The 24,361-nt window shown below is 38.2% G+C and overlaps 3 protein-coding genes across 6 annotated transcripts; 2 read left to right on the top strand and 1 right to left on the bottom strand.

The window, feature by feature from the left end:
* Window positions 1–387: 387 nt before the first annotated feature.
* On the bottom strand, window positions 388–24,058 carry LOC6583039 (serine/threonine-protein kinase unc-51). Its single transcript, XM_002008682.4, has 12 exons — window positions 23,363–24,058; window positions 15,544–15,717; window positions 4,098–4,185; window positions 3,910–4,035; window positions 3,355–3,428; window positions 3,131–3,291; window positions 2,850–2,986; window positions 2,631–2,786; window positions 1,374–2,564; window positions 1,169–1,305; window positions 965–1,100; window positions 388–896 (listed from the first exon to the last, which is right to left on the bottom strand). Exons 1-12 carry the CDS (start codon window positions 23,450–23,452, stop codon window positions 820–822), a joined length of 2,547 nt encoding a protein of 848 aa, XP_002008718.1. The 5' UTR covers window positions 23,453–24,058; the 3' UTR covers window positions 388–819.
* LOC6583041 (opsin Rh4) lies at window positions 4,534–5,962 on the top strand. Its single transcript, XM_002008684.4, has one exon. It carries the CDS (start codon window positions 4,559–4,561, stop codon window positions 5,711–5,713), a length of 1,155 nt encoding a protein of 384 aa, XP_002008720.1. The 5' UTR covers window positions 4,534–4,558; the 3' UTR covers window positions 5,714–5,962.
* LOC6583040 (leucine-rich repeat and transmembrane domain-containing protein 2) lies at window positions 8,217–14,004 on the top strand. 4 transcript variants are annotated; one of them, XM_002008683.4, is made up of 8 exons: window positions 8,217–8,344; window positions 9,698–9,868; window positions 11,809–12,017; window positions 12,079–12,332; window positions 12,389–12,664; window positions 12,833–13,103; window positions 13,176–13,325; window positions 13,389–14,004. In XM_002008683.4, exons 2-8 carry the CDS (start codon window positions 9,816–9,818, stop codon window positions 13,541–13,543), a joined length of 1,368 nt encoding a protein of 455 aa, XP_002008719.1. In that variant the 5' UTR covers window positions 8,217–8,344; window positions 9,698–9,815; the 3' UTR covers window positions 13,544–14,004. The 4 variants fall into 4 exon arrangements, with proteins under 4 accessions (XP_002008719.1, XP_032587012.1, XP_015018191.1 ...); XM_032731121.2 differs by having other exon boundaries at window positions 13,173–13,325; XM_015162705.3 differs by having other exon boundaries at window positions 8,217–8,403; window positions 13,173–13,325.
* Window positions 24,059–24,361: the final 303 nt, after the last annotated feature.

Genomic DNA, 24,361 nt, shown 5'->3' with positions numbered 1-24,361 from the left:
AACTTAGGTTCGTTTAAAGTATTTTATACATAAAATTATTTGTTTGTTCATTTAATTTTTTTTTAGAGGAAATCCTAACTAAAACTATGAACATAGCACATTTATAATTGTTTGTGTAGTGCAGCCATAAATACGCGTAGCTTATAAAGGAATATATAGATGAAAATTGTTATGAGAAAATTATATGTTTAAGATATAAAGAAGACATAAGAACTATGCGAACAAACCTACTTAAAGTTGCCTGCACCTATGAAGCTTAAAAACATAGATTAAACTGAGTTTGGCTTGCATTTTGCCCATAAACATTAATTGATTATCCGTTTGTTGTCGTGTTTGTGTTTTGTGTATACATTTATATATATATATATAAATCGAAACGTACATATATTTCTATATATAATGTGTGTGTTTATTTATTATTGATAAACTTAAAGACTAAATGGGCGTCGAGCGCAGGCGCATTTATAACCTTTAACAAAAATTGTTTAAATGTATACATATATTTATATATATATATCAAATAAAAAGTTAAACAAAAACTACGTACATATTTCAAACTATTTACATTGGACATTTGTCAGTTAGCCTGTCTATTTAAAAAGGTTTTCAAGTCTTTAGCTAATATCTTGTTGCACTTGAAATGACGTGTAAGGTATTTCAATTACTTTTAGCTATGTTTGTTTCTATTTATGTATGCATTTATGGATATATAGAGTACTCGTAGTTCTGCTTTAATCACATGTTGTACGCTCAACGAAAATGGGTTAAATAATTTAAGGAATTATCGACGAATGAATGCTCTTCGCTTTTTCTCTCTCTCTAAGTATTCTCATCGGTGACGTAGATGTAGCCATGCTGTTGCAATATACTCAAACGTTTCTCGACGGCATCGCGATCTGAAAGGATACATATTCATAATACAAATTGAATTCAGTGAGGCAAATAATAATCTAAGAACACTCACATTTATTCAATTGCTTTTTATCCTGTGGATGATTGCACTTTTGCACCAAGGAGTGTAACAATATGTGTGCCGTGTTGTAGCGCTCAAAGCAGTTCTTGGTGTTCTTCAACAACTCGTCCAGGGCTGCCGCCTGGCACTGCAAAGGCAACGAAAGACAGTTAGGATCACACATCTGGTTAATTGGATGGTTCTCTATAAACTCACCATATCCAGCGCATAATCGTAGAGTATTTTATCCGCCGTTATGTTAAATGCATTTGCTTTTTGGAGGAGACCGCTGCCATTGAGACGCTTCGACTCGAACAAAATGCTGCGATATTTAGCGTTCATAGTGAGCAGCGCTGCAGTGCAGGTGAAAATAGTTAATTAGCATCGAGCTGATGTTTATAATTGTATTTGCTTGACTTACCATTCTTAACGTTCGCTGACGGCTTCAACTGCCCATTGCGCAGCTGCTGCGAGGCTAAATTAAGGCCGGACGATAGCAGCTGGAGGGCGCGCACCAGTAACACCAAACGCTCAGCTCGCTTGCAGTGCTCCGGGGCGTGGGGTGGTATCTGTTTCTGATCCGTAGCTGTTTGGCTGCCGCCAACCATAAGTGTGGAGAGCGGTGCACAGCGTGAATCGGCCACCTCCTGGATGCAATCGGTGAGTGCCACCACAAAGTTCAGCTTGGAGAGAGTTTCGTTGTGCTCGCGATCCATCAGCGTCTCCTCCGAGAGCTCGGGTGCCTGGAATGCATGCGGCTCAGCGCCTGGTCCGCCGACACCGGCCGTATCCAACAGGCTCTGCAAACCGCCAGTGGCTCCCAATTCGGGCAGCGTAAAGGCACGCGGTCCCAGCATATGATGTTGATTGTTGTTCTCGGAACCACTGCCCGCAGAACCAATCGAGCCCAGCGATCCTGGAGCAACTAGCAATGTGGGACTGGACAGCGTTGGCAACTTGGTCAGAGCTGCGGACGGAAGCACCGGCGAACTGTTGCCGCTGCGACGCAATGGCGACTGAGAGTGCCCGGGCGACACCTGCCACGTGCTCGGTGCATGCGCTGGCGGTGTTTCTGACAGAGAGCCACCAGACGCGGAGCGCACCCTGGTTGGCGGTGTGCCAATTGCGAATTGCACTGCCGGCGGCGAAATCGAATTGATGTCGCTGCTCACACTGCTCTTCCGCTGATCGGCACGCGGCTGCTTGACACTAATTGGCTGAGAGCGAGGAATTTGATGTCCGCCAGCCAGAGTGGCCACAGTCAGCGGCATTCCGCCCTGCCTGCCCGGAGAGCCAGCGGCACCGCCAGCATTAGGCAGCTGTCGTCGCGCCGGTGCCGGCACAGGCTTCGGCTCCGAAATGGGCAAGCTGCTGGGACGCGGCGGACTGGACTGATTTTGTGTAGGCTGCGGCTGCTGCTGCTGCTGACGTGGCTGAGTGGCCGCTGCATGGCCCTGACTCTGGCGCTGATCCTCGGGCAGATTCTTCGACACCAACACAAAGTCATCCGAGTCCTCATGCGAGCTACAGGAAGCACTGTTATTCTCGCTGTCGCACAGCACACCCACATTGGTAATGGTGGCACAAATAGCAGGATTAGCTACCACAGAGACTGCAAGAGATAAAACTTTTAGATTGGATATCGCTCAACGCAGTTTACACTTTGCATTCAGCTTACCGGTATTCTCCTCTTCTAGAGCAGCCTCCTGCTCCTCGCGCTCCTTCTGCTGCTGCTCGGCCTGTTTCACCAGCTGCAGCTCCTGTTCCATCTGCTGCTGCAACGGACTCTTGGCCTTCACGGGCGGGGTGCCACTGGACAGCGGTGGCATATCAACTGTTCCATAACATAGAGTTAATGAGCATTCGATGCCAATTTATTCAAATATAATGACTATACCTGGTGACACGGGTGGCTTCTTGCCCTGCAGGAAAGGATGCACAAAGAAGCTCTCATAGGATATACGATCCTTGGAATTACGGCGCAGCAGAGAGAGCAGCAAATCACGTAAATCCGGGGACACACCATGCGGTATTCTAAAAAGGCATTCATATTAGCGTTAATTTCCTGAATTTACACTTAATTACTCATAATGTGTGAATTTCCATAATATATTAAGCCAATTAATCAATTAACCAATTAACATGTTAATTATTTATTTAATATCAAATCCCACTTACTTGGGTGCCAGATTCGCGTTCTGCTCGTAGTAGAACTTTAGCTCGTTGGGTGTTTGAGCATAGAATGGAGCCTTGCCTGTCAGGCACTGGTAGACAATAGTGCCCAGCGACCAGAGGTCGGCCTTTGCATCATATTGCAATGACATAATCACTTCCGGTGCCTAGTAAATGTATTTATTATGTTATTGTAATGAAAATGAATTTAGCTCAAGTCGAACGCTTACCATGTACATGGGTGAGCCGCACAGCGTGGCTGCCATGACGCCCTCGTTCAAGAAGCGCGCAAAGCCAAAATCAGCTGTAGGAAAATTTGAAGAAATAATGTATGATTAGTAAGAAATAATACATATATATTATATAATATAATATCGAATATAACGAAAATAAATCAGACAATGATTTTTGGCTATTTTATATTTTGTAATTCTTGCTAAAAAAAAATAAATAAAATAAATAAATAAAAAAAAAGGTATAATGATATAGAAAACTTAAATTTAAAAGAATATTAGAGTAAAGTTTAAAGAATATGAAAAGAATATGTATGTATATGTTTATAGAAATTAAATTAGAGCTGTTTATAAAACTTTATAAACTTCCTTGTGAATTTTTTTTCATTCATATTGAATTCTGTTATCCCAAATTAAGTTTAGATACTACTTTAACTTAAATATGATTTCATTGCAAATATTTATTTTATATAATTTTTCCCAAACTTTTCTCTTACATTATTTTACATTTAATTTTTTCATAAAAATCATTCAATAATCTCTCTGACTTACCAATTTTCAATGTAATTTTGGATGGTGCTGGCAAGGTCTTGCCATAGTTGTGCGATAACAGAATGTTTTGTGGTTTGAGATCACGATGCACAATTCCTTTGGTATAAAGTGCTTTCATGGCACCAGCTGGGTATGAACAATAAATAATGTCAGCAATCATATAAAAATATATATACAAAGCTACTGACCTAGTTGTATGAGAAACAGCCTGACAGTATCCTCGCTCAAAGTGCCCTTGACACTCAGATAATCCGCCAAATCGCCGCCATTGCAATACTGGAAAAGAGAATCAAAAGGGGAAATTAGCGAGGGAGAATAGATGACTAAAAATATATACCAATTTTAACAATACATCTATATTATTTATCATATTTAAATTATTAATAAACAAACATTATTGTGAATTCTCTAAAGTAAAGTATCAGAGCCAGCCATCATACAAGCTAGACATTGGCCTGCAAAGCCAGAATGTAAGCCAGCTTGTTGCTGGGCATTTGTGGTAAGTGCACAATTGGCAAAAAAAGGTATTTGGCAGCACGCGAGCCCACGACCAAATTCAATTAGCCAAAGGTCTGTCAAAGGTATAAAAGACGCTGTGGCACGCACAGACCACAAGCCACAAAGTTGAATCGCAGCTCGTAAACGCGCCATGGTGGACGCTGTGGGGCCGCCGCTGTGCAACGCCAGCGTGAGTCCAGTTCTAAGGCCGGAGGCACGGATCTCGGGCAACGGTGAGCTGCAGTTCTTGGGCTGGAATGTGCCGCCGGATCAGATACAGTATATACCGGAGCATTGGCTCACCCAGCTAGAGCCGCCGGCCTCAATGCACTACATGCTCGGCATCTTCTATATATTTCTGTTTTGCGCCTCGACCGTGGGCAACGGCATGGTCATCTGGATCTTTTCGACATCGAAGTCGTTGCGGACGCCCTCCAACATGTTTGTGCTGAATCTGGCCGTGCTTGACCTCATAATGTGCCTGAAAGCGCCCATCTTCATCTACAACAGTTTCCATCGAGGCTTCGCCCTGGGCAACACTGCCTGCCAGATCTTTGCGGCCATCGGCTCGTACTCGGGCATTGGCGCCGGAATGACCAATGCGGCTATTGGCTATGATCGCTTCAATGTCATCACGAAGCCCATGAATCGCAACATGACGTTCACCAAGGCGATTGTCATGAACATAATCATCTGGCTCTATTGCACTCCGTGGGTTGTTATGCCGCTCACCCAGTTCTGGGATCGATTCGTGCCGGAGGGCTATCTGACGTCCTGTTCCTTCGATTACCTAACGGATAACTTTGATACGCGCCTTTTTGTGGTCACCATTTTCTTCTTCAGCTTCGTGTGCCCCTCTCTGATGATAATCTACTACTACAGCCAGATAGTTGCGCATGTGATCAGCCATGAGAAAGCGTTGCGCGACCAGGCCAAGAAGATGAACGTTGAGTCGCTGCGCTCCAACGTGGACAAGAGCAAGGATACGGCTGAGATACGGATTGCAAAGGCAGCCATTACCATATGCTTCCTATTCTTCGTGTCCTGGACGCCGTACGGCGTGATGTCCCTAATCGGTGCGTTCGGGGACAAAAGCTTGCTAACACCTGGGGCCACTATGATACCGGCCTGCACCTGCAAACTGGTGGCCTGCATAGACCCATTCGTCTATGCCATCAGCCACCCGAGGTACCGCATGGAGCTACAGAAGCGTTGCCCCTGGCTGGCCATCAATGAGAAGGCGCCCGAGGCCAGCTCGGCGGCGTCAACAACAACCCAGGAGCAACAGCAAACAACTGCAGCTTAAGCTGAGCTACGATGATGACAACAAGGACTCTCGAAAGCGGACTACGCTGACTACGACACAAACGACCCGGAAATCGATCTTCGCGTGATATTTGAAAACAGGAAAAGCTAACCGAATGCGTAATATCTCTGTAATGGTTTTACTATAACAAACCAATTATTTGTAGTGCGCTCTATAAGAAATTCTGAATGTATAATCTAAATGCAAAGTTCTAAAAAGAATAAAACAAAAACAAAAAAAAACAAGTAAGAAAGCTCTAGTCGAGACTGCTCGACTACGAGATCCCCTGAACCCTTGGAGCAATAGATATTTCAATACTTTTTCGCGACTTTCAGCTTACACAAGAAACACGCACACACACACACACGCACGTACGCACACACAGGTAAACATACACACACACGCATAAAGACACACATACACACACACACGCATACAGACACAAACGCATACACACACACACACACACACACACATACACATACAAGCAACCACTCATAAACACGCATGGGCTGCAGTGTGCGCTTACTATGAGAACTTAATTGTTTAATAACTTTTTTTATGGACGTACGATCTTCATGAAACTATTAGATTATGATTATAACATGAATATGCATGTAATTGCCAAAGCACAAGTCTCTAGTATTTGAAATACGCTTTTTACAAAAGTGAGGGTGAGGGGGTGAATTTAGAGGTGGGGGGTAAATTTTAACAAAAACCGAAATTGTATAAATTGCATATAAGCATACATTAAAAATTTGGAGACTCTAGCAATAAAGGTGTAGAAGATATAATTTTATAACTGGGTTTCGATAAGGTTTTTTATCGATAAAAAAAGATCGAGATGAGTTATCGATTTTTAATGATAAACTTGATATGCGCGCTGTAATTACGGACATTTTAAAAAAAATTTGAAGTCTCTAGCTCTTATATCTTCTGAAATCGACGCGTTCATACATACGGACAGACGGACAGACGGACAGACGGACAGACAGACGGACAGGGCCAAATCAACTCAGCTCGTCACCCTGATCAAGAATATATATACTTTGTGGGGTCTGCCACGCCTCCTTCTCCCTGTTACATACATTTCAACAAAACCATTATACCCTGATTTCCCATTGAAAATGGGTTCAGGGTATAAAAAAAAAAAAAGAAGGAAATCAAAAGAAAAGAACAAAAATTATGTGAATTAAATTCTCCGACCGAGAAGCTGCGACAAGCAAATCGCATACTATGCGAATGAATTAAGCTCAATCAAGTGAAAACACATGCGATTGAATTATGCATGGATTCTCTTTCCAGCTGGTTCCTCAGGCTCAACGACGTCTTTTGTTCGCCCGTCAGACAATTATGGAACAAATGTGTGTGCACATACAGCATCTTTATAGGTTTGCCGACTCTGATGTTGGCTCAAGGTCAAAGTGAAATTATTTCCGACAATTTAGAAATCAAAAAAGCTGATTAACCCCTTCATCTTGCTGTCATTTCTTAAAGGGGTTACTGGCGTAGCTTGTAAGCATCTGCAGCTGCTAAATTCACTTTTTTTTTAACATAACAAGAGCAGCTGCTGTTTAAGGAAGCTTCCAGGCAAAGAGCTGAAGAGCATATTTCCTTTTTTGGAGACATTTTGAGAGTTGAAGCTATTATTGTAGATATTACTGTAGAGTCAATAAGAGTAGCGAAATAAAGACATGAGAGTTTTACTGTTAAGTTAAATGAAGCAAGTGTGAGAAAAAGCGAGTCATTTATTTTATGTAAACTACATAAGCAGCCCTCGCTAATTTACATATACAATATACAACACATACAAGAAACAACCGTCGATTTTTTTATCCAAGAAGATAAAGGATTCATCTGACCTTCAGACAGCATAAGAAATTTCGTTTGCAGGAAAAAAGACTTCTGCTGGAAAATATTATGAATAATAAGCACGAGCAACATTTTTCATGGTTGTTTGATAAAACTAACGAAATGTGTGGCCCGCTTCCACTGTAATGAGCAAACAAAGCGCTCTAATAATAATAATAAAAGCAACAACAACATTATGCAATTAAAAATGACAAAAGATTCAGTTTGGGCTGCCGGGCAGGCACATTTACAAAACAAAAACCACTCAGAATAAAGAGAGATATAAAAAGTCAATGACATGTAAAGCGTACAGAGGGAGGAGTGCTATTTCATGTGTACTTTGGACAAAATTTCTACAATCAATGTAAGAGCTATAAGACATGACAAATAATAATAATAATAATAATAATTATAATAATATTGATGCAACTGCGCATGAGTCAGCGTATCAATAACTGCAAAAGCCGTTGCTAAATTCTAATATAATACATTACATGGTAAATGAAATCAAATGTGGAGAACCAAAAAGAGTTTTGCCGAAAAACTGAAAGAGAGGGAGAGGACAGAGAGAGATAAAGTGACAGAGAGTCGACTATGTGCGGCGCTCTCCAAGCTGAAGCTTTAAAGCACCGTCATCGACGCCGCAACCGCGCGCTGCTCAGTTTGTCAGGGACGTTCGCACCACTCGCATGACTCGCGCTCGACTTGAAGAAATCGAAGCATGTGCTAAGCAATAACAAATGTTGAGAGCTTGCGGAATTTGTAGACTTCAAACATTGAGTGCGTTTTAACAAAACAACTATGTAGAATTAAACAACAACAAAACTCAACGACTAAAGGTCAATCATTTTGTAGCGAATCTGAGGCGATAAACACATCAGTTCCACATAAAGCAAATACTTAGTTGTGCCTAGCTGGACGAGCAGCACATTAGTGATAAAGAAATATTCATGCAAATATTACAGAAATGTGTCTATTGCGGCATACTTATAAGAAGCCTACAATTGAATGTGCTTGTGTGTCTGTGTTTCTGTTCTTTGTATTATAATAAATAAATGGGCCAATTGAAACTGGAATATATAAGAGTCATAACAAATATTATATGGACAATAACAAATGTAGAGCGAAATACATATCAGTTGACAACAAATGACGCTTATTTTTTAATTAAAGCAGAATCCGTAATAAGCGCTGCTCACAATTTGATAAGATTAGCAATTAAACATTCTAACGATTAGGCAAAGCAAACTTTTATTAACAACAACAAATCAAGTAAAAGTAAAATGTCTAACACGCCAGCAGAGCCAGAGAGCGCCAAAAAGAAATGAAGATGACAGTGAGAGAGGGAGAGAGAGAGATGACGTGCAAAATGTGCTGCTATGGAAACATCAGTTAAGCGCAGACGTGAGAGGCTCATTTCGCTCATAAACAAAAGCAAATGCAAAAAAAAAAAAGTCCCCGCACTCTCTATCTCTCTCTGGCAAACACCTGCTCATAGCATAAAGTAAAATTTCCCTCGTAGCTGATGCATTGGGCAATTTTTTTTTTGCTTGGCGCTCACCTTTTTTTATCCATTTAGTCACAAGTTGGCAGCGAGCGTGTTCGGTTTGTTGCGTGTTGTGGTCGACGAGACAAATGCCAAATTTATTTTGGCATATACATATAAATGATAGATATATTATACATATAAAATAGCGGCAATTTGTGTTTAGGAATGTATATATAATTTATATCGCAGTGTTTTGGAAAAGCTAACGGAAAATCTCACAGTGAAACAAATATTGCACGAGTCCATTGGTATAATATGATATATATATGTATATAAATCAGAAATTGATTTGTATGCAAGTGTGCTAACTACAGTTCTCAAGCCTAAAATGTAACATGTGTGCTTCACAATTACATATTCTTTGAAATCTGAGAGTTGTTCAAATGAATGTATATAAATATATACGAAACACTTGCCGCTGAAATGAGCGAATTATTACCAAACTGTGCATAATACAAAATACAACAAATATATATTAAAAATAAAATAAACACGAAACAAAATCCCATCCAGTTGGTTTAAAGTCGACTGAACTGTATAATTGTATTATTATATAATCAAATTTCTTCACCTTTATTCAACAGCATAAAAAAAAGTGATTCAACAATGACATGAAATTAATGCCCTGAATAAAAACATTAAGCAACATAAAATTATAAAACATTTCTAAGCAACTATCATTCAAAGAAAACAATCAACAATATGCACGTTTACTACAAATTTGGATTATTTCTAATATTTTTGCTGAGCGTAAGGTAAACACAAATGAATAAACATAATATAATATATAATCTGTAATCTGTTTCTAGCCCCAGCCAAACACTTTAGTTTTATTATTAAAAATAAAATTCCCATAGCATATTCGGGCTCGTCCAATTCATTCATCAAATCTTCCGTGACACATCGATCACCTTTCGCATTGTTGAGGTGTGACAGCCAATTACAGATCGCTAAGCTAAAGTACAAAGTTCTTCCCTGTGGTCAGATATGTATTCGTATAAAGTGAAACGTAAACCTGTTGAAAAATAAAAGCCTCCGACAGCACATCAGTTAAACGGACCTTGAACCGGCATTATATCGAACTCAATTTTCGTTGTATTAAATACCATTTTATTTATGGCCGGCACGGTAACACGGTAACAGTGACACAAGTCCCACCCGCAATTAATGTTATTATACTTATGTATGAATTCCCTAATCGACCCATTGATAAGGCCAGCCACAGTTGCACCGATAATTTTCACTTATCAAATATGTTTATTCAATGCGGTAAACAGTCAAAGCGCTTTGAGTGCAAACAAAACGAACCGTTTTATGACTCAAGCGTGGCTCTATTTACAGACAGCCAGCAAAAGACCCAAAGGAGCTTCTCTATCGATTTATTTCGTGTGTGTAAACACATTTCTCAAGGTTGGCATTTTATTTCAATTGCAGTTAGTCAAGCTAAACAGTATGCCAGATCCAAATTGGATAAGCCATTTGAAGTTCAATTTTATAGTAGAAAAATTTCGAACTAAGAATAATACTTCATTTTCTCTATAAACTGCAAAGTAAACAATCTAAAACACAGTTATTTATAGCACTTACTAGAGCTATACTTAAACTCATTCCAAAAACTATAAACATCGACTCATTTTGCTAACAAGCTAATTCCTAGCAGGCTGCTCATACAAAGCTCTCATATATACTATTTTATATATACTCGAGAATCCAACAGTCACGCAATTTATAGTAGCAAGTAGCAAACGGGTGATTATAAGAAGCACTTGAACTGACACACAAATAAGCACACATCTCTATATAGGATCATATGTATGTAATGTGTGTCAGCTCGTAATGTTTTTTTTTTTACTCATAAACTGAAAGGAAAGCTATTTAATTCCCGCACAATCTGACGCGCTCCTAATGAAGGTTTCAGAATTCGCCAAGTTATTTGGTCACAAAATCACGACAAGTTATCACAGAGAGAAAGAGAACGAAAGTGAGAGTGAGCAGAAGAGACAGAGTGAGAGGGAGAGAGCAAGTGAGAACGTAGAAAAACCGGCTAAGATTTCACTGTAACCATGACGTAAACAGGTTTCCCGCTTGTTTTCATTCATGTGGCTCGAAAAGCCCAACAAACACGGCCATAGCAAACAAAAGCGAATAATGATAAAGAGCGAACAGACGGCAAAAAGGCACGAAACTGAAAGATATACCAGTAAAATGAGCAAAGTAAAGTGTTCTTAAGGCGTTGTACTCAAAATGCCCTGTAAATAAATACAGGGAGTACAAATATCAGTCAACGATAGGTAAAATATCATTAACCTCATTGAATAATAATAAATTGTAGAATTCTCATTGAGAATTGCTTCTCTTTAAATTCCAATTAGAATTGGTATTTCATAGCCTACAATTTGGTACACCCCATTTCACAGCCATTACAGGGCATCACTGATAGCGTGTTTGCAAATGGGTCAAGAGCGGTTTTCAGGACAAATTGTTGGGTGTGTCTGTGTTCGTGATGTAATCGGACATTATCTCGAATTGGCAAACATTCGCAGTCAATTGAGTTTCTTTATTTTGGCAAAAACCACTTGGCCAGCAATTGCTAATTAAGCCCGCTTACCTCGGCTAATAGCCGAAATAGGGTGTACTTGTTTGCGTTCAGTTCTAATTTTGCTAATTTTCCATTTGTTTACTTTTTTTTTTGCAGCATAAGCCAAACAGCACCCGCGGACAAAAGCCAAAAAGGCAACAGCAACAACAATAGCTTTAATGATGATTACGAATATGACGATGATGATTATGCTGACGAGGTGCAGAGCAGCGAGTCGTCGGATAAACTACATCCAGAGATTGCAGCAAATCGACAATTGGACATAGCCTCATCGACAACAACAACCACATTTAGGCCCATTTTTAGTAAGTTGAAGAAGAAGAAGTTGAAAATTGCTTAATTCTAATGCATTGCTTTTGCTTGCAGGCATTCCACGACGCAGCAGCCATGTGCTGGAGCCAAGCTGTCCACGGCATTGCCTATGCTTGGAGGATTTCAAGTATGTGCAATGCACGAATGCACATTTGACTCATGTGCCACTGGATTTGCCAAAAACGGCAGCCATTATTGATTTGAGCCACAATGTCATTTCGGAGCTGCGTGCCGAAGACTTTGCCAATTTGTCCAAAGTGGTCGAAATCAATTTAAATCACAATTTGATCAGACGCATTGACAAGGAGGTCAGTCAGTCACATTCCTATAAAATGAATTACAAACTAATATTTGTATTTTTCAGGCATTCACTGGCATGGAACGTCTGCGTCGCCTTCGCTTGACCAACAATCAGTTGACCAAAATCGATCCAGATACATTTTCAAGCGCCACTGATTTAGCCTTGTTGGATTTGAGCAATAATAGCATCATTCAGCGCACAGATGGTTCGTTTTTGAATCAGCCCAGTTTGATTGAGTTCAGCTGCTCGAACTGCAGCTGGACGGAGCTTCCGGACCAAATATTTACGAATATGAGTGGACTGAATGCACTGCGCTTGGACAACAATGAATTCAAACGAGTAAGTTACGCGCCAAACTATCGCATAAGTCTATCGATAGACGATAGCCGTCAGCACACGAGTTGGCAGCACTACCAAGTGTGCCTACATAGTTGTCTCGTTCTGGCACTTACTTGCGCATAGCACACTTATATAGATGCTGTCTTGTTCTTTTTAATTTTTTGACAGCAAATCAATACGAGAGCTTTCACGCCGCTTAAATATATAATTAAACTGAAATTGCCAGAACTGGATCAACCCAACATTGAGGAACTCTGCAATCTGCTCAAATCAATTGACAACATCAGCTTCAAGAACTTTGATGTCAGCTGCTTCGAGCTGGTCCTAGGAACATCATTTAACGATAGCCTCATTCAAGCCTCATCAGATCCGCCCTTCAGCCGAACGACTGCGGCGCCCAGCACTCCGAAGCCAACGACTCCAGCGCCGCCACGCACTGGTAATAAACAAAAACTCGAATATAAGCAAATATATGGACATTTAAGTAACTGTGCAAATATTGTTTCAGCAGCCAATCGCAATCGCAACCGGGTGGCCAACGAGACGGCCAGCGTAGCGAAGGCGGGCGTCATGACTGAAAGCAGCAGCGATAAGCCCACAGACAAGGAGGAGCCATATCAAGTGCCCATCTCGCAGGAGACCATCAATATACTGCTCATATGTGAGTGCATCGTTGTACAAATATTGTGATAAACATTTAATTGATTTGTTCAACAATTCGCAGGCATCATGGTCGTTGCCGTTGTGGGCATCATTGTGGGCTTGATTTGTCGCAAAGATCTGGGCGGCATTAAAACGAAATGCTGTCGCACTAGCAAACCGGAGCCAAAGGATCAGGTGCATCCCACTGAGGAAATACCGCTAAATAAGCTAGCCTAAGATATACATACACACACAGACACACGCACACACCACACTCGCTCGCTGCCTTAGAAATGATTCCAAAATGATAAAAACCACATTGTCAATACAGCCAGCAGCATTTGCCAACATTACGAGACTTGAACTCTGTTTGCATTGTATTCAATACAAATTTCCGAATTGTAGCGGAAATTTTAGTTAATAGTTCCCCCTCTAGTTATAAGTCACCTAGTCGACTAGATATTGATTTCATGGACATGTATAATTTGTAGTTCGTCTTGCATTTTTGTGTGTTTCGGGTAGCAAACAACTAAAATTATAAATACATATATATATTCTGTGGTTACGTTTCAAGCACATTAATACACATCATATCGATAGTGTCTAATAAATTGTTATAGCTATTAGAACTTCCCTACTCTTAATAATAGATACTATGCCAATTATACAATAAAATTAATTGTTGTAAATAGTATAAACTCCTATTCGGCCTTTTACTAATGTTCACCATTCCGTTTATAGATCATTATAATTGCACACCATTAATTAAAATAAAAAGAGGCTTTTCGAACTGTATAAGTAAATTGATTCTCAATCATATGTCATAACGGAATTACAGTAAAACATTGCCATAAGTCAAAATTCGTTCAACAGGTTCAATAAGTACTACAAAAATAAACTGATTACACTAGAAATTAGAGCGCACAGTAGAAAAATAGAGAGAAATAGGGTAATACGCCGTGTTTACAGACATCGAAATGAGGTCAAAGTCAGCCAAAGCAAACGGAACTAATTGAATGCTTAAATATTTTTTCGTTTTTACACTCGACTAAAATTAGATAATTAAATCTATAGATAAATTCGTACATTTGCAAATTTAAAGAGCCTGCACTTGGATTCTACAGTTGTAGACAAAATGAAAACATCCGCATTTCTCTTTCATAAATGATCTTGATATCTATGTAAATAAAAGTGCGCACAACAAAACAATGCCATCTAATCTTATCAACAAGGCCTTAACTAATGCCTCGCACAGGAGTCTGACCTAATTTCATATTTAATCGTTAAACAGTGCGTACTAAAAGTCTATATGAACCTGTTGCATAAATAGGCATATATGTAAATATATAGGAAGTATTTGGTCACACGAATAAATCAATAAACAAAGCATTCAAAGTTTAGGTGAGAAATATTTTCATTCATTGCAAAATTTGCGAAAAACTAAAAACTTGTTTACACATACGAAACAGGTAGATTTAGGGAAACAGATTAATGAATATATTGAATAAATAGTGGATAAGTGGAATTAAGAATTGCCGTAGAATGCAAACGTACAATAATTTATGTATACTATGCATTATAAATTTAGAAATAGCTATATGCAAGAATACGATGATACGGAATACAAAGGAAAGACTCATTTCAGGTATATGTAGAAACTAAATAAACTATGGGGTATATGTGTAACAAAGCAGACTTCTTAAATGTATTGTTAAGAGGAATTTAGCCAAATCGTCAGGTAAGATTAAAAGTGAAGACATCATAATTTCAGATCATAAATGTAGAAGGTCTTTATCATTAATATATGCATACGATAATTCATCTGACATTAATTAAAGGGTATTCTGTAATCGTAGAAGCTGCTCAAATGGTTAATTTCGTTTAGTTATTTTGCTTTCACACAGACTTTGTAACTTCCGCAATTAAATGCGTAGTGCTTTCAGCTGAAAGGGCCCTCATGTGAAGCGGGATGTGGAACGCTGCTCAATGACGACAAATCTTGCCTACGTGCACTTTTTTTTGCAACGAATGGCGAACGAATTGAGTCATACGATTAGGCCACATATCATTAATGATGACCGTCGCGCAGTATCATACCCAGTTGTCCAACAACAACAACAACAACAAATAGTAAGGCATAAACAATGACACAACAGAATTCGTATAGAACTGCTGATTAGGCTTTGTTTTTGTTTTGAATCAGGTAATATGTAGATAACAAAAAGAAAAGAACTCACCTCCATAACCAGATTGACGCAGTCTTGCGACTCCTTGCAATCCAACAGGGCCACAACGTTCTCATGATGCAGCTCAGTTAGTTCCTTTAGAATTTTAATCTCCTTGCCGAGTAAATTCTGCGTCTTGATGAGCCCCTTCTTGGTAATACATTTGATGGCCACGGGCATGTGTTTCTGAAAGGTGAAAACAGAAAAAAAAACACAGAATATAAATTAACATTCATTAGAGTTACTTAACGTACTGAAGTCACTGAACTTATTTTTATTTTAATTAATAAAAAACATGCTGACCAATCAATATCCAAGTAAAATTCTATACGATTTAAGCGTAATGCTCTTTGGGAAAGCTAACAATAAAATCTGGGTTCACTGCTTGATCTTACTGAGTCACGTGTTAACTGCCGTTAATCTGATTGGTAGTACCAAATAGGCATTAAACTAGTACTACTGACCGTTAAATATGACGCTCTTTCAGGTGCGATTTTTACGATTGTTGGTTATAAACAAACTCAGCTTGCAATAGATGATTTTATTGGTGTAAACAACACGCAATTTCTATTTTAGGTATGCAATTTTTGTACAATTTTCTATAATTCCCAATTAACAGTAAAAGCGAATTGCTTAGGTAGATACTAAAAAAATTATTTCTATAAGAGCTTTGATTGAATAATGAGGTCAAATAATTAAAATTAATTACTTTACAGAATATTCATTATTCAATTGTCAGCACTGTGTGAGAAGTGCATAGAGAGGCGTAGATGTCAGCAATCAGCTTTTCTGTAGCTTAAAGTAAATTGAATACTATTAAATACATATTTTTATGACCAAAATATTTATAAATAGATATTTTTATCAGTATTCTATATGCCCTAAGATATAAACTTATAATATTAAAGATAACTTCCTCCAATTATTGGGTAACTATGAATCAGACTACAGTTACCGGAATTTTTTAAATTTAGCATGATCTCTAGAGACGTTATCTTTTACTTCTTGCAATTTAAATTTACCCGAATTCAGGTTCAAAAATCTTTAGGTATAGCCTAACTCTTGTTTACTGATTTGCAGCAAAGTTTATCGGCCTGTCGCATTGTATATACATATATATCTATATATGTATTATAAGTATAAATAAATTCAATCTGCCTCGTGTCTCGCTGTCCAATTAGATACGCAAAATGCATTCAATTGCGTTGACTGTCTAAGCGCATGACTGTCTGTCTGCCAGACTTTGTGGGATATCTGCGCTTTACCATTGACTAGTCTTTACTTTACCTTAAATGATAACAGTAATGTCCCCCCTTTCCCTTTGTCTCGTCCAGCTTGTTATTATTTACCTGGCACTTAACAAACGACAATGACTCTTTGTCTGTGTTTACCTGTTGGCTTGCCACGCCTCACACCCGCCCAATCAACAAAGGAAAGTGTTAATTTGTGTAACTACCTTTCGTTTCGCACTTGTATAAAATACTGGTATGACGTGATGCGATAATTCTCCATATCGTTGATACGCTAGTCCAACGTGGCTAGACTCGTGCACAAAATCAATTTCATAGTGTTACCAAATACGGAAGTGTTTTCTTTGCGCTCTTGTTCTTTTCATTTTCAGTCTTCATTTCACGCTTCGTTACTTAAATCTTTACTATGCTTCTATTTCGCTCTTTGTCCTGTTAAACTTGACATTCAAATTATAACTTTCTATTGAATCTCTCCCTTCGCAACATCTCAACTCCCAGCTGATAAGCGAGACATTTATTTAACAGAATTGCATCTTCTATAAATATTTACAATCAAGAAATTCTTTCAACTTGACCGATAACCCACACACATCTGTTTGTTTGTTTGTTCAACGTATAATTATACGAAAGATAGTAATAAATTGCTTTTGATGCCACACGGCATCTCAACTCAAGCAAAAACATTCGCTTAACGGTACTCCAGCAGAGCGTCGTGGGGTCCACTGGGAGATATGGCGTTTACTTGCGACAGATTACACACTCTGTCATAGGTCAGAGTTACGAAGCGAGGAACAAAGCAGATAACATTAAAATGAAACCACAAACAAAATTAATAAGTACAAACCCATAATAAATAAAATTATAATTAGCAACAACACAGTATATATACATATATAATGATATTTTAATAATAATACAATATATGATTTAAATTCCATTATTGGGCATAATTTGCATTAAATATTTAGACTGTTTTGTAAAATTAATCACATTAGCTTTAGCTGTTTATTCTATTTATAGCTTTCTTATTTCGCATCATTTGCACATTTCTCTATCTTACATTAGCTTTTGTTACATAATCAAAACAAACATTCTGAAACGAAAGCTACAATCAATAATGAACCGATCGAATTTCAGTCATGTTCCAGAGATTAAACAGCTTCCATGCGCAGACAGACTTATTAGAATATGCGCATAACTTGTCTGGTCTTGAATTGAATACGCACACACATACGTACACATACTTCTAAATATATATAGACGTATATATAATAAATAGTCAGTTCAGAATTCGCAGACAAACTGGTTTAGCAAACGATTCGCAGTTCGCTGATGATATAGAACATATTATGGAGGAAACAATACCCGGTAGACTTTTGGCAAATACCCTGTCTTAAGGCCAGTAAACAGGTATATCAGTATTGTAAATACAATAAATTGATAGCTACAAATTAATGTTTTTTCAATTTATTTTCATAAAAATAGCAATAGCAATTCAGGCGAAATTGAAACAGGGTATTTCATGGTCAGGCACATTCGACTGCCGCATTGCTCACATCTTTGCTTATATTCCGTCAATCACGCGCTGCGCGAAATTCGAGACCTGCGACGTAGTTTTGCCAAAAGAGTTTTCCGCCAGGCGATTCGGTTTGCTTTTCCAGCTGCATTTTCACCGAGCCAAACCAGTTGCAGCAGCAGCCAACGGCTCAAGTGTATCTCTGTCTCTATATTTGTATCTCTATCTGTGTGTGCATGTATGTACATGTATTTATATCTGTCAGATACTTTGTGGCAGCAGCTTTGTTTTGTTTTTCGCATTTTCTGCGCAATTATTATTATTTGTTGTTGTTTTCGTTTTGCCATTTCTGTCCAAAGACCAAATTTTGTTTTCCTCTTTTAGTTGGGGGCCAATGCACTTTGGCTGAAATTTCTTTTGCTCTTCGCAATTATTTTTTATGTGGCCTGGTAGCCTTATCAAAGCCCCACGGCACATTGAACCCCAATTAACATTCGTCATATGAGCAAACTAATTTAGCACAATTGAAATGTATTTTTTAGCAGTGCTCGGGAGGAGTATTACGGAGAGGTCGTGCGGTGTCAGCTTCCGCTTTGAAGAGTCATCAACTTTCACGTTCACGTTCCTACAGCATTTGCAAAACATTTGATATTCATTTATTGCTTAGCTCGAGTTCCGAGCATATGTTTTGTACTCATTTTCTCCATATGGGTCAAGAATTTAGCACAACATTGAAGTCGATGGCATTCTAAGTAACTTCCGCAACTACGTGGAATCTAATTACCTTGCATTGACTACAGATCAACTTAGCGAATCTATGTTTATGCATAGGTATGTATATACTTTTTTCATTGAATGTATATGCAATATTAATTTAAATTTTAAATAACATTTCGAAAAGCTTTGATGGCAAACGAAACCGAATTTTACTTTTTCTCATTTAAAAATGTTATACATATTTTAAAATAAATCGACTTACTGCCCTTTTAATAATACTGTTTATTTTTGTAATTATTGTATAATTGAATTTAATCTTCTATTTCGATTAGACACTGCTCATTACACATTAAAGTTGTCAATTTCTAGAGACGCATTTAAAGCAGCTGTATAATGCAGCAATAAAAAGCAACAACAACAGCAACAACTATGACCAAATCAAATGCAAAATGCAAATGCAATTGCACAATTATAAAAAGTAAATATAAGCACAGTATAAACAATAACAACAACAACAGGAGACAGAATTGAAACGCGTGCAGCCGTGCGGCAGACAGATAGGAAAACAAAAACGAAACCGAGGGGGCGAAAGGGTATTACGAAACCTTGCCATATTTTATAAAACATAAAGAACGACTGCGAGGGCTAAGCGAAAACTCATGAGAAATAGATAACATATGTATATATGTATAAACATATTGTAAATTGACATTTGTTTCGGTAGCTAAACTGATTAATTAATTATGTATTAAGCTATATAAACACTCTCAGCTAAATTCATTTCAAACCTCGCTTATGCCCATATTATCCAAATATATTTTTTCATGAAACTATATATTCTGTAAACTATTTGTAAATGTATTTTACATGTCTCCTACTTGTCGAGCAGCCCTCGTTTATGTACATTTATCACAATATGACATTTTTGCATGATTCTCAACGTGGTGTGTATGTAAGTGTGTGTGTGTATGTATAAATTATGCAATGCCACGAGCACAAACAGAGTCGTAGAAAATTCTATTGCCAGCAGTAGAAACAAAACCAGAATAATATTGAAACACGTGTCAACCGCTAATGATTTCGCCATGTGTGTGCGTATCTGTTAGATATGAATGTATTCATTCAGTTCTCCGTTCCAAACGTATACGATTTGTGTTTATTTTAGATCGCAAGTCTTGCAAGGACTGTCGCACATGTCTGCCGGCTGCAATTTCGTTCCCTATCTGGCCCTTAGCATATGGGCATATATATAGATGGCTCTGTATCTTTTGTTGTCTGCTGTCTGCCTGCCTATGTATGCTCCATGCGGTCATCTATTTATAGCTCGCTCTAGCTAGCATGCACTACACGTGCATCTGTCTGCCAGCATTAAGAACGAAATGTCATAGATTAAAGAGTATTACGCTTCGGCTAAGCAAACAAGTAAGAAGGCTCTAGTCGAGACTGCTCGACTAGGAGATACCCTGAACCCTCTAAGCTGATATTCTAATCATTCTGCATTTTTATGCACACATACATACACATGCTTCCACACGCACGCATAAGCCTGCGCTCTGCTAACTGCGCAGTAAGCAGCGACTGCGCTTGGGCTGCGCTGCAGTGTGGGCAATATTATGAGAATTTATTTGTTGAATAATTTCTTTTGTAGACATAAGATCTTAATGAAACTTTCAGAGTGTAATCATATGATGAATATGTGTGTACATTCCAAAGCACAAGTCTCTAGTACTTGAAATGCGTTTTTTACATATTGGGGGGAAAGGGGGCGTGGTATCCAAAATCTGTAAATTACAACATTTTTGTATCGATTAACTTTATATACAACGCAAATTTGAAGACTCTAGGTCTAAAAATGTTCAAATTAGGCTGAAAAAACAATGCCGATTTTTCGATTATTCTCGATAAAAAAGTTATCGGACGAATTATCGAAAAAATAAAGCAAACTCGTACTGCGTATGGTATACACGAGTATGCATGCCAAATTTCAGCTCTCTAGCTCTTATAACTTCTGAGATCGACGCACTCATACGGACGGACGGACGGACGGACGGACGGACAGACGGACAGGGCTATATCAACTCAGCTCGTCGCGCTGATCAAGAATATATATACTTTATGGGGTCTGCCACGCCTCCTTCTGCCCGTTACATACTTTTTCACAAAACCATTATACCCTGATTTCCCATTTTCAATGGGTTCAGGGTATAAAAAGCAATCGAAAATTCGAGCGCAAAACAAGAATGCGACAGCAATAAATTAACTGAGAAGTTGGCTGCTTGGCACTATATACATATGTATATATTGTAGGTATGTATATATGTATAACAAGATATCTTAGAGGAGCGTATAACGAAATTCACATATAGTTCCTGATTTTTATATACTTTAAGCATTTAACTTTGACAATTAAATCAAATCAAAGAAAATATCAGTTAGTGTTAATGGAAAATAAACACGCAAAACTAAAAATCACATAACCAACTGATATCAAGGTAAAAGTAAACCTTATAAAACTACCAAAACAATAATCAAAACACATAATGCTATAGTATACAAAAAGCTTTAAATGAAAACATTTACGGCAACAGCTGCCCGCGATTGCATCAGCTGTTTTTTGTGTATCCATCAGATACACAGTATCGCTCTCTCCATACTGCCGCACATACAAATATATATACATATGTTTACTCAAACTGATTTTTGGTGCTTACACACCCAATGGCCCGAAGAGCGGCAGACAGATTTGTGTGAGAGCAAATTCAATTTGTTTATAACAAACAGATGAAACTGGGCCAAGCTAAAAACATAAAAACTAGAGCTCTTTATGAAATTCCCAGCGCTTATCAGTTGAGGTAGAAAAAAAAAAGCTGAAACAGTCATTTGTATTTGTTATTTCATTTGTTTTATATTTTTAAATTACTCAAGTTCGTGTAGCCTATTAATTACATCGCGTTCACAAGCGGCACCTACAATAACAAACAACAACAATAGAGTGCGACCCATTTGTTGCACATGTACAATAGCTTTTGTCTCGCTTGCTCTTCGTATAGCCATCTCTCTTATTTTCTACTTTATCTTCCGACTGATTAGTGAATAAATGACTTTTTCACAAGAGCTGACTGAAACTTTTGATTTCTTATATACATACATACTATCTACATATATATGTGCACGGATTGGAGGAACCTGTTTTCTGTTTTCCTCTCTGTTTTCGGCTTCATTGTGTCTCTGTTGACATTAACTTTTTATCCAATAAGGCATTTAGTAAGGCCTACTGTTTACATATGTATTTATAACAGTCTGCTTAAATTGTGTGTTGTTAAAATAAATACATTTATATTTTTAACTAACTAACAAATCCAATTCTGCAGTTAAGGATATGTGTAAAACAAACATTCCAACAAAAGAAAGGTATCTTAGGAAAATGTTAATAATAAAATAAATTAATGTAATAAATAACCCTAGAGTGTCTGAACGATAAAAGTTATTTAAATCAAATTTGATGAGCTTCGCCAACGCCTAAAATTCCGCCTACATAAACGAATTCAAACACATGTGAAATATTGTTTGACACGACCCTGAAATAGTTCAAAACACTCGAAACTCAACACGCAGAAACGCACACATACACACGGTTAAGCATACATATATTGTGTACTATGTACATACATATGTATGTACATATGCGTGTCCATAGGCCTCGAAAAGCGTCGCAAATCGAAAGCAGAGAATAGAAAACGAAACCAACGCACGTGTTTCGAACTGTTTTCATAGAATTTATTCTCTTGAAATTATTTATTGTAAGAAAAAACTGAGTGAGATAAGAGTAAAAGCAACGCGAAAACAAAAACACATTGCCAATAACAATATAGAGAGCGAAGCATTAGGAGTTGAAAACAGGAAAATAAGAGACGTACATAGATGTATGTGTGTATGTTTGCAAGTGTTTACATATAAAGAGGCACGCGCTGATGAGGCCGCGACACGCGGCGTCAGCTGAAGTCGCGCTGTCACTTTTTAGGCTGCCTTTGGCATTTGGCAAGTGTAACACAAAAAGCAGGAGCGGAAGGTACTGCAGAAGTACAATATGTATGTAGGTGTGGGCACACTTTTTCTTAATTGCGTTTTATGCGAATTTCGCATGGCAGGTCGTTTGGTGTTTGCGTTGTTTGCTTTGACAATGGCGTATTGTTAATAATATTGTTGTTGTTATTTTTAGAAACTCGAGCCAAGCCCATATACTGAAATTAACAATAACAAAGCACAAATACATTCACACATTCAGGTCTTTACGAAAACGTCTTACAGTTAAACAATTAATTAGTTGCATTACATGGCAATTTCTTACCTTGCGGTGACGTCCTTTGTAGACCACGGCGAAGGCGCCGTGGCCAAGCATATCCTTGGAGCTGTATTCATATTCCCCGACAATATTCATTGCATGCGCCGGCAAAGACGCGCTTTGATTTTTTTTATTTTATTTTTTTCTCTGCCTTTATCACTTGCAGCCCTTACTCACGTCACTCGCACACACTTACACTGGCACGCACACACTCACAAATTGGGGGTGTTGGGCGAGGGGTTATTTTCAGCTGGTATTTGTGCTGCCTTCTGCAACTGCAATCGTTGTGGAAAATCAATTTTTTCGCATAACTAACAGCCACAGATAGCTTTTTCGTGAACCTTTGTGAACTGGGGCTAGTTTATTGCCAGCTGTTTCTTTAGCTTGCACTTGCCATAAACAATTATCGAGCGCACTCACTCACACACACCTGCATTTACTTTTTGGCTTGTAATTAAATAAAACTGGTGTATTACTGTGTGTTAGTACTGCTGTGTGTGCAATTTATTCAGTTTCCACACACACACTCACACTGACACACACACACACGCGCGCGCACAAAAGAAAAATAGGTTACTCAATCCCGGTCTGTATTTTTTGTTAACAAAGTAAGTTCTATATCTTTTAATTTTTTCCAATTACTCTCAATTGTGTATGTCTTTTTCTACTTCGCGATTGGCAATGTTATGCTCTACAGCACTGCTTCTTCTTTTAGGAATACTTAACATTTGTCTTCTTCTTGTCGCAGTGGCAGTGCAACAACTCTGTTATACTCACAATGTGCTGTTAGTTGTATCGGTCAGAGTTGTCATGTAATATCTTTTGCACTTTAATGATCGCTGACGACCAGAATTACCTCGATGATGAATATATATATTTATATACATACCAATATTTATATATAAGACATTTTTAATGATTTGTACCCAAAATACACTTGAAATACAGTATACGAACTGTACGCGCCAATATATCGAATCCAACATTTCAGAAATAATCTATTGA

This window comes from Drosophila mojavensis, unplaced genomic scaffold, assembly GCF_018153725.1.
Source record: "Drosophila mojavensis isolate 15081-1352.22 unplaced genomic scaffold, ASM1815372v1 contig_74, whole genome shotgun sequence".
Lineage (NCBI taxonomy): Eukaryota > Metazoa > Arthropoda > Insecta > Diptera > Drosophilidae > Drosophila > Drosophila mojavensis.
This window is presented reverse-complemented; position numbering and strand designations above follow the sequence as displayed.